The 11808-nt window shown below is 37.8% G+C and overlaps 1 protein-coding gene across 1 annotated transcript; it reads right to left on the reverse strand.

Moving 5' to 3' along the window:
• Positions 1-2035: 2035 nt before the first annotated feature.
• Positions 2036-3786, reverse strand: LOC101563261 (NSFL1 cofactor p47). The gene is made up of 2 exons (XM_004648017.2): positions 3760-3786; positions 2036-3003 (listed from the first exon to the last, which is right to left on the reverse strand). The coding sequence occupies exons 1-2, from the start codon at positions 3784-3786 to the stop codon at positions 2143-2145; spliced, it is 888 nt and encodes a 295-aa protein (XP_004648074.1). The 3' UTR covers positions 2036-2142.
• Positions 3787-11808: the final 8022 nt, after the last annotated feature.

Consider the following 11808-nt stretch of genomic DNA (forward strand, 5'->3'; position numbering starts at 1 on the left):
TCTGAGCAACCAAAGATATCACTTCCAGTTAAATAGAAGGTTTTCTGAAGCCATAACCTTTTAAGTTAAATAGATGGTTTTGTGGTTAATTGGACAGTTTAAAGTAGGTATTTTCAAAGCAGCCATATCAGAATCTGTATCTGTCTTTAGTCACAAAAATGCAATTTACTTCCAAAACTCCCCTGAAAAAATGTCTTTATCTACCTGGGCATGGAGGCACATGCCTAGAATCCCAGCTCTTGGGAGGCTGAAGCAGGAGGATCCTGGGAGTTCAAGACTAGCCTGGGCTTCAAAGTGAGTGCAAGGCCAGCCTGAACTGCATCATGAGACTCTGTCTCAAAAAGAGAGAAAAAAATTCTTATCTCTACCAATAACTTTCCCACCTGAATAAGGTAGCAAGTCAAAACTTGATTTGTTTGAATTTGCTATGGAAGACTTAACAAGGGAACATTAAAAATTCCTCAAGACTCATTACTTCACAGCAAATTGAAATCTGCACTCAAAAGTCAGGATTCGGGGGCCTGCCCCTTAGCCCAGTTCTTTAAGTGGCTGCTTCAACAAAGCAGTCAGGCTCAGGTTGCTGTGGTTCGATCCCCACAACTCAAGCCAGCCAAACCTGCCCTGAAGGCATTTGGAGAAAAAAAATCCTTAAAAGTCAGGATTCATGTTTGTCTTGACTTGGCTCTCGGAAACCTACTGAGTGGCTGGCAGTGTTCACAATTTAGGACCTAAACTCAGCCTCCCCAGTGCTGGCATTACAGGCATGTGCCACCCAGTTTCAGTGGCCAGCACAGAGTGCCCAGGGTTTCAGGGCTGGCATGGCATGTGGTACGAGCGATTGAACCTTGGTTTTTGTGCTTGCCAAGCAGGCACTTAGATCCCCAGCCCTTTTGATGTGTTAAAATAGGAAAAATACTAAGAAACAGTAGAAATGTTCAACATTTTGGGATGGGCCATCTAAATTAACTGTTTCATGAACCACTATGCAGCCACTGAAAATCATGTTGATAGGGAGGTGAATGGTTTCAAAATGTGACCATAAAAGCAATATGTGTATTATGTTCCTGATGATATAAAACAAATACATAGTAAAGTAAAGAAGTGATCTTTACCAACACATTGATAATATTTGTTTCTCTGCTGAGGCTATATTTGTTTGCCTTTGGCCTTGTGGAATTTTTAAAACTTCTTTTACAATGAACATCTATTAGGTTACTGTCCATAAAAATGATATGATGCTTTAAAGGTGAGCTTATTGAATCAAACTTTTATAATTTTGTTGAGTTGCAGTAGAAAGTAGAAAATGTAAAATTGCAAATGCTACTCTTATAGAATTTAATTGTTAATAAAATTGTTTATTTTATATTCATTGCTTCTTTAAGAAAATTAATTGTAAAACAAAAATAAATTTGAAATAAGTGAAAAAGAAAAAAATTAGGACCTAGAATAAATGAGCAGACACACTTGTAATCTAAACTATTGATCTGCATGTTGTTTCTTGATCCCAACTTGTTCTTTACTTGTAGGTTCAATCTTCAGTATTCCAGTTACTGTTTTCAGCAGAAGCCAGGAAAACAACTTTGTAGTAGTCAGAATGTTATCCTAATGTATATTGTTTACTTTATTGTAAATAATGGTGAGTAGTGGTCAATAAATAGTTTTATATTCCTTAAAAAAAGAAAGAAAATTGAAAGATATTCCCAGCTCCTAAATTTTTGTACAAATCCAATGCAATCTGTATCAAAATACCTCCCACATACTTCACCCACCTAGATAAATCATTCCTAAAATTTGTTTGGAACCAAAAATGACCTAGAATTCCAAAAGTATTCCTGGGCAACAAAGACAAGGCAGGAGACATTATAATTCTTGACTTAAAAATATACTGCAAAGCTACTGTGATAAAATCAGCATGATTTTTTTTGTTGCTATTTATTTATTTCTTTAAAGTTCATTGATCCTCACAAAAATCCAGGAAATTCAACTAAAGAAAAACAAATGTCCAACCAAAACAGGAACCCAGGGCGATGGAAACATGGCACTGGAGCACTGGGTATGCACAGGGGCAGGAGGGGTGATCCCCATGGGGCATGGCTGCTAACTGCAGCAGACATGGGAAGGAATAGGCTTGAGGCTGAGCGGTTATGTTAACCGCTGCACAATGACAGCATTGAGTAGGTTGGCTTCCTTCAGTGTTTGGCTCTCATCAGCTAGTTCTTTGTTCGGAAAGGTAGTCATGAGGACAAAGCTGGTGGCAGCCATGGCTGGCCGGGCATCCACGATGAAGAGTCGGATGTCGCTGATCCTGTGGTTGTGGTTGAATTTCTGTACCAGCCTCCCGCCATCGGCAAGTCGTATTTGGATGTTGGTAGTAGGTTCTGACTCATTGATTAAAACAGAAGAGCTGGCTTTGGCTTCATTTTCTGCTTGCTGGGCTGGAGAGCTGGTACTCAATATCTGGGGGGCCGTGCTGCCAAGTTTCTGGCCTTCACCAGTGAAGGCTTTGAAAGATCCTTTGGGCTTAACAAAGTCCTCATCCCGATGGTCTTCCATATCCAAGTTCACTTGCCCACCGTGAGCTAAACTCCTCAGCTCTGCCAGCACTTCCCCTCTGCGGATAGACTCTAGAAATTGGGTATTGGATGGGTCTTGGTAGCTTCTGAGCTCGCCATTGTCTAGGCTGAATCCACTTTTCCAAAGCTTCAGAACAACATGAACATCTTGGCTGGAATGCTGCCTTCTTTCTCCTGCCATATAAGCAGACTCTTCCTCTGGTGCTGCCCCAAGACGGTAGCCACCTCCTGCAAAGGGTCTTGGTTTACTGGTCTCTCCAGGACTCTTGGTCACTCTCTCCACAGCTACGGCTCCGTGCTCTTTAGCACCTTTAAAGAGATCATCCACCAGCTCGTTGGGACTTTTCTTCCTGGGAGGACCAACAATCTGTTGTCCACTTCTCTCTGAGCCCCCGGCATAAAACCTTTGGCCCTCTTCCTCCTCGTCATCCTCATATCAGCATGATTTTTGAAAAAAAATGAAATAGACCTGAGGATCAACGGAATAGATTAGAAGGTGCAGAAGCAACTGCAAAAGCACTCTGCAACCTTATCTTTGACTAAGTGATCAAACATACTTGCTGGAACAAAAATTGCCTCTTTAACAAATGGTGCTGGAAAAACTGGCTCTCTACATGCTGAAAACTAAAACTTGATGCAGGTCTATCACCATGCACTAAAGTAAAAATGGATTAACAATCTAAACATTAAAATAGAAACACTAGGGGCCAGGGAAGTGCCTCAGTGTAATAAGTGCTTCCCTGGCAAGCACAAGGGCCTGAGTTCAACCCCTGGTTCTGCCAAAAAATAATAAATAAATAGATAGACAAATAAATAAATAAATAAAACAGAAACACTAAATCTTGTGGAAGAGAAAATAAGAAGAACTCTTGAAGACACAGGGGTAGGCAAAGAGTTCGTGAATAAAAATGACACTGCACAGGAAATACTTGAAAGAATTAACAACTGGGAACTCCTATTATTGAGAAGGTTTTGCTCACCAAAAGAAATTAGCAACAGAGTGAGAAGACAGGCCAGAAGTTTGGAAAAAATCTTAACTAATAAGCATTCAAACATAGGTCTTCTCTGTAGAATTTATAAAGAAGTAAAAAACATTAGGGCCCCAAAATGTAAAGACCCAATCCCGAAATAGGTATCTGAAATGAACATACTTCTCAGAGGAAGAAATTCTAGAAGCTAAACATACTTGAAAATACATGAAAAAGTGCTCCATATCACTAGCTATCTGTGAAATGCAAATTTAAACAACACTGGTATACCATCGCACCCCTGAAAGAATGGCTATCATTAGGAAATTAACCAACAACAAATGTTGGAAAGGCTGTGGGGAAAGTGAAACCCTTCTGCACTGCTGGTGGAAATGTAGACTGGTGCAACCATTACAGAAATCAGTATGGAGACTCCTTTAAAAAACTAGGACTGGAAATTCCATTCAGTCCAGCTATCCCCCTTCTGGGAATTTTCCCAAAGGTACTGAAAGCATCATACTATAGTGATATATCTGCACCTGTGTTTATACTACTTTTTAAACAATTTTATTGAGAAACAAATAGAAATGAGACAGTTTTAAAATCGATTAGTAAGACAGCTTCAACAATCACTACATTGCATATTGTTGTCTTCCCAGTGGCCTTTCATAGTACAAGATTCAGACATGATAGCCTGTCCACAAACAATATCAGTACAAATCTATCTATTCATTCAATTAAGAGAAGATAGTTATATATCTATCCTATTTTGAATATACAGATACAAAATGGTTGTTCATTTGTACCCCCCTGTTTTATTTAGTTTTGTCAGAGATCGGTATTCCATTGTCATTTATGCACCTATGTTTATAGCAGCACAATCTGTGAAAGCTAAATCTTGGAAACAACAAAAATGTCCATCACCTAAGGAATGGATGAAAAAGTTATAGTGTTTTTACACAATGAGGTGTTACTCAGGTAAAAGGAAAAATAAACTCAAAGATTTCATATGTAAGTGCATGCAACCTCTGTGTAAAATGTGTAATTGTTTATTCTCATTCTGCAGGGATTTAAAGTTTACAATATCAACGATTGTTGGAAAATACTTGTTCCATGTTATTTCTAAGGCATTCGATATTCAGACAGATAGTGATGTTAAGCTCAATTGCGTCTGTCAGAGGGTAATACTATCAAGCTTCTCTTCTGGATGGTTGACAACTTAAATATGCAGACCAAAAATTAGAGAAAAAGAAGGGCTACAAGTGTATCCAATCTTTTTGCCCTAGCCCTTCAAGGTTAGTGAGGACTCAGGACATAAGAGAACCTGTATTCTGACATCCTGTAACTCAGTGGTTTCACAAATTTTCTGTTCAAGGAGACTATTGAGCCACATAGGAAAATGATCGATGATGTACAGTGTGCCTAAGGAGAGTCACCTAGAGAGAAAATATTTTCTCACGCTTTCACAGAGAGCAAACTGGTCAAGCAATTGTTATGACTCATCCAGATGGTTGAGATCTACAAGCTGCTCTACATAGTTTCAGGGTAAATCTTGAGTGGATATGATTGACTTTGTCAGATTCAAAAGTTACAGTTTTAGTTATATAGATCTTGCTTTAACTTGGTCTTAACCATCCAGCATAAAAGTATAACCATGAGGTATAAAAAGTAAAGCCATATTAATATGCTGAGCTATAAAAGGCTCAAGTCAACAACTTCTGACATTGCTAGTTCTACTGATAACCCACTTCTGTTATGGATTATTAGACTATATTGGGTTATTTTGTTGAATTCAAATACCTACAATATTTGAATACCAATGAATCACTCATTTCTGACAAAACAAAACAAAAAAGGAGGATATAAATGAAGGGCATTTTGTAGTGAAAAAATAAATATCTGTATATACAAAATAGGATAGATATTCTGCAAGTTTTTCTTAATTCAATGAGAAGAAAGATTTGTATAAATAATGTTTAGACAAGATATCATGTCTGCATTTTGTACTCTGAATAACTACTATGAAGACAACAATATGCAATGTATTAATATTGTAACTGTCCTATTAACCTGTTCTGAAACTGTCTGGTTGCTATTTCTTTCTCATTAAAATTTTAAAAAATCTTAAGAAAAGTTTAGATGAGTTTTATAAAGTATAATTATTGACGAGAATTAAGAACATCCATAAAGCTCTGGCAAGTTTAGGAATCTATTAATGGCTGCAAATAGATTTGTTACCCAACATACAGTGTGTCTCATACCAGTAACAAAATGCTTGTTTAACCAAAACCCACAGGTGTAGATAAAATGTAAATATCATGGCCAAGTTTAAAGTATTGTTAAATTACAATCATTTTGTATAATTAAGGTCTAGACATATATTATATAAAAGAGAGTGCCTATAAATTTCTTCATATAATTTAAAGTTATTCAGTCTTAATTCTATAAACTGAACTTCAAAGCTTAGACACACAGCATAGTTTGCTTTTAGATGTATACATACATATAGGCCCAAATATGTGATGTTATGAATGAAGATATTTGTTGTTTATTTAAAACATCATGAACTGATTACTGAAAATATTTTGTAAGTTAACATTCAAGACTGTTTTAATTCTCAAAGCTTATTTTAGTAACTGAAAGTCTAGCAATGTGAAGCCAAGAAACTTATTTCATTTATTCACAGCAAAATGACTTCATTGTCACTCTATGATTCTGAAGATATATGAAATATTTCTAAATCAAGCCTTCAGAAAAAAAACAGATTAGTAGTTCATAGGGACTATAGTTTGGACAGAGCAATGTTCGCTGTAGAATTTTTAAGGAGTGCTGAAATTATTCTAAACTCAGCTTTGATAACGGTTGCCCAACTATGCTAAAAATATCAAATTGTACAGTTTAGATAAATTTTGCACTGTATGAGATGTACTGCGATAAAAGCATTACAAGAAAAAAGCCAATAGGAGTGCAATTTTGAGCTTTGCTACCTGTGTTTCTCTTTGATTACTTATTATGTGTAGTGGCCTCCCTTGGTTTAATCCTCTTTCCCCAAGTTTCTGTTTTCCATTCCCTTTCCCTGAGGTATTTTATATGTTCTTGTAAATAAAATTCTTTTCCCCCTTGACTTGTTTTACGTTGAGTGAAGGAGATAGTGGATGACATTGACTATAATCTTCCCCTGGATATCTTTTCACTTTAACATGTGCCATATTCTGCCTGTCATTTATAGAAGTTAAAATCTGAACATGGACAATTTTTTAGTGGTAGTTGGTGTGACTAAGGCATTGTGAAATAACAGTTTTGGCATCTGATTGTTGCATGCATGCAGGCAATTTAAGTACATTAACATCGGGGAGAGCTTCCGGCTACCATGCACCAGCGGGACCTCCTGGTCCAAGCCCAGGTGCAGCGTGGGTGAGACCCTCTTCCACCCCCTTAGGATCCCCCACCTCTCCACAGTAAACTCCCACCCCACCTGCTGCGTGAGAATTTCTGCTGCGTTTAAGGGACTCCTAGATCCAGTCCTAGCCCAGGCCCAATGAGTGTGTAGGAGAGCTTCCAGTTATCTTGCACAGGTGGCACTTGCCTCTCCAAGCCCAGGTGCAGAGTGGATGAGACTCTCTTCTGCTCTCTTGGGACTCCACCATCACTCCGCAGCATGCCACCACCCCACCTGCCGAGTGAGAATTTCTGCTACATTCTAGGGACCCGCAGATACAGTCCTAGACCAGGCCCAGTGAGTGTGTGGGAGAGTTTCCAGCTACCCTGCGCCAGTGGTACTTGCTGGTCCAAGACCAGGTGCAGCGTGGGAGAGACCTTCTTCCACCCACTTGGGAACTCCCTCCACTCAAGAGCACCCACACCACCCTGACGACCCAGTGAGAATTTCTGCGGTGTTCTGGGGACCTCCAGATCCAGTCCTAGCCCAGGCCTGGTGAGTGTGTGAGAGAGCTTTCTCTTCCTGCTACTCCACCTTGTAGCCTCCAGACTCAGCTCAGGCCTGGGATGCAGGTCTCAGGTGAAACACTGCAGCTGTAATCCCTGCAGAGAGAGTAGGGGAGGGAAATACCCAGCTACTCCAGGAGCAGAACAACTTGCCAGAGGGGCACAACAGGTTCAATCTTAAGGGTGGCAGCAGGAAGGAGCTCAGCACAGCAGCCAGACCCAAGCCAGGCACAGCAGGATGAATCCAAACTTTATAGATGTGCACCTGAACTTCAGTAGGTGCTAAGGGTATAACTATACCAAAGCTCTACAAAAAAGGTCAGAAGACAGTGCTGCACAAAATGAAAATGAGAAGGAGCAAAATGCAATCTCAGACCCCAAGCCCACCCATAACAACTGCAGAGGACACTAACACAGAACAAATTGTTAATCACAGCTAAAATCAATGAATCAATGGCTTCTGAAATAAAGAAAAAACTGCAGAAAGGTATAGAGGAACTCAGATTGGAAATAAGAATTTCCTGAATTAATAACATCTGCATTAAAGAATTAAATGCAGAAACATATAGAGGAAACCCAATGCCCACCCAGAAAAAGTGCAGAGGACAATACCTCAACACAAATGTATGAATTAATAGCGTTGATAGTAAATAAGCAAGAGCAGAAAGTTACAAAAGAACTCAGAGCCGAATTATTTTGTGCAATTATTTTTTGCAACAGAATTATCTGAACTCATAGTATCTGAAATAAAGAATCAACTACAGAAACATAGGGAGGAAATGCAATCTGAAAAATACAATGCAGTAAAAGAATTAATAATTGCTTCTAAAGAAACATTGATAAAAAATTGAGGAGATTAGAAAAATGATCGATTCCTTGAATGAGCAATATGGGAAAGAAATAGATCACATGAAGCAGTGTCAAAGAGATATAGATGAATTCAAAATCACAATCACAAGCTTGTGAAACTGTTTAATTGAAAGTGAAGACAGAGTGTCAGATCGTGAGGACACTGGTGCAGCTATTGAAAAGATAAGAAAGGAACTCTTAAAAACAAATAGGATGCAGGAAAAAATAATCGATCACCTGCAAGACAATGCAAAGATGAACCATGTGAGATTATTAGGCATCAATGAAAAAAGGAGTCAATACAAATGACGTTAAAAAATATAGGCAGATTTGGAATCATGTGCAAATACAAGAAGTATATAATTACTTATGCCTATTTTATAATATATTCCAATTTTTAAGTGTTTTTTATCATATTCTGTAGGGACTTAAAGTTCAACATATCAATACTTGATGAAAAATACCTGTTTCATATTATGCCTAAGATGTTTGATATCCAGACAGATAGTGAGGTTAAGCTTAACGGCCTAAGTTGTATGGTAATAACAATAAGCATGTCTTCTGGATGGTTAACAACCTAAGTTTGCAGACCAAAACTAGATGAAAAAGAAGACTGTAAGGAAAACCAATATATTGGCCCTAGTCTTCCAACGTCAATTAAGACTCAGGACATATGAGAACTTGTACTGTAACGACATGTAACTCGGCAGTGTCCCAAATTTTCTGATCAAGGATATTATGGGACCAAAGAGGAAAGTGATCGATGATGTAGAGTGTGCCTAAGGAGAGTCCCATGGAGAGAAAACATTCTCTCAAGGCTTTCACAGAGAGCACATTGGCCAAGCAATGGCTGTGACTCATCCACATGGCTGACACTGATAAAGGTTCTACAATCTGAGGTACAGGACCTCAGGATAAATCCTGAGGGGATTTCACTGACCTTATCAGACCCAAATGCTAGCACTCTTGTTGCATAAATCCTGCTTTACCTTGTTCTTAAAAACCCAGCAGAAAAGTATAAAAAGGAAATATAAGAAGTAAAGCCATGGTGTTATGTTGAGCTGTAAGGGACTCAGGTCAACAATTTCTGACATTGTCAGTGAAGTGGAAGACCCAGTACTATTATGGAGTACTGAACTCTTTTAGATTATTTTGCTCAGGTAACACACCTATGATATTCAAATAACAGAACTTAATAAAAAAAAGGGTACACAGATGAATGTCCATTTTGCATCTGTGTATTCAAAGTGGTTAGGATAGATATATAGTTACATTCTCTTAATGAATAGAGGGATTTGTTCTAATGGTGTTTGTAAATAGGATATCAAGTCCGCATCTTGTACAGCAATTAACCACTAGGAAGAATGTATGCAATGTGTTAATTATTGAAACAATTTGAAAAAAAAGATGAGAAAAAAAAAAAGAAGTAAAGCCATGCTATTATGTTGAGCTGTAGGGGACTCAGGTAAACAATTAATGACACTGCCACTCAAGAGGAAGAACCAATACTATTATGGACTACTGGACTCTTTTAGAATATTTTGCTGAGTTAACACACCTATAATATTCAATTGATGGAACTAAACAAAAAAGGGGATACAGATGAATGTCCATTTTGTATCTGTGTATACAAAATGGTTAAGAAAAATGTGTTACATTCTCTTAATGAATAGAGGGATTTGTTCTAATAGTGTTTGTAAATAGGAGATCATGTCTGTATCTTGTACAGCAAATAGCCACTAGGAAGAGAGTATGCAATGTGTTAATTATTTAAACTGTCTCACCAATTTGATTTGAAACTGTCTCATTGCTATTTGTGTCTCAATAAAATCATGGAAAAAAATGTGGGCAGTAGTAATAGCACAAAACTTCCCAATTAGGAGGAAAGAATCTGACATTTAGGTATGTGAAGCATATAGAACACCAAGGAACGTCAAACCAATTAAAAACAAACTGAGACATGTAATAGGGGCTGGAGAGATGGCTCAGTAGAATAAGTGCTTCCCTGGCAAGCACAGGGCTCTCAGTTCAATCCCAAGTTACACCAAAAAAAGTGAGAGAGACATATGATAGTCAATATCCCAGAAATTCAGAGCAATACTATACTGAAAGCAGCTAGAGAAAAGAAGCAGACCACATTCAAAGGAAAACCCATCAGAAGTATGGTCGACTTCTTTTCACAAACCATGAAGGCAAGAAGAGCATGGAGCAGAGTACTTCAACTCCTCCGTGAAAAAAAATTCCAGCCCAGACTACTATACCCTGCAAAACTCTCTTTCAAGTTTGATGGAGAAGTGAAATACTTCCATGACAAAGAAAAAGTACAGAATTTCATGATGACAAAACGAACCCTACACAGGCTACTGAAAGATGGTCTAGAGAGGGATCAAAATGATTAGAACTCCAGGAATGAGATCTGAAGCAACCAACTAAATAGTATGCAAGCAACCAACTAAATAGGGCAAGCAATTAAACACAGGAGAAAAAGGAGCAAATGACAACAGGTATATAACCTGTCAATTGTAACTCAATACAGTTCTAGCCATCAATGTAAATGGACTCAATTATTCAAATAAGAGAAACAGATTGACACAGTGGATTAGGAAACAAAATCCAACAATATGCTGTATACAAGAAACACATTTAACTCTTAAAGACATTCAGGGGCTGAAAGTCAAAGGATGGAAAACAATATTACACTCCCTAGCACCTCAGAAAAAAGCAGGGGTAGCAATCCTCTTCTCAGACAGTGTCAACTGCAAACAAAGAGTGATCCAGCAAAATAAAGAAGGCCATTATTGGTTAGGGCAAAAATTCAAGAGGAACAGGTAACACTCATAAATACGTATGCAACAAACACTGGAGCACCCAACTATATAAAGCAAATCTTAATGGACATGAAAAATCTATTATCCAATATCACAATCTGAACGGGAGACCTTAACATCCACTTATCCCAAAAAGATATGTCAACCAAACAGAAATTAGCAAAGAAATAACACAACATAAACAGAGCTTGAAACAAACTTGGTGGACATATACAGAGTGTTCCACACAAACAAAGCTGAATAAACATTTTTTCAACTACACATAGGTCATTTTCTAAAATCGACCACATACTGGTTCATAGATCATGCTTAACTCTATGCAAGAAAACAGAAATTATCCTATGCATATTATCTGACCGCAGTGCAATGAAACTGGAAATAAATGAAAAAAGAAACCAGGAAAAAAAAATCTAAATCCATGGAAATTAAATGACACACTACTCAGCAAAAAATGGGTTACAGATGAAATTAAACAAGAAATTCAACAATGTCTACAATTCAATGAAAATGTAAGAATAACTTATCGGAATTTAAGGGATATGACGAAAGCAGTTCTCAAAGGGAAATTCATACCTGTGAACTCACAAACTAGGAATAAAGTAAGGGAACAAATAAATACCCTAATGCTGCACTTTCAACAAGTAT

The sequence above is a fragment of the Octodon degus genome, unplaced genomic scaffold, assembly GCF_000260255.1.
Source record: "Octodon degus isolate 3935 unplaced genomic scaffold, OctDeg1.0 scaffold00345, whole genome shotgun sequence".
Classification (NCBI taxonomy): domain Eukaryota; kingdom Metazoa; phylum Chordata; class Mammalia; order Rodentia; family Octodontidae; genus Octodon; species Octodon degus.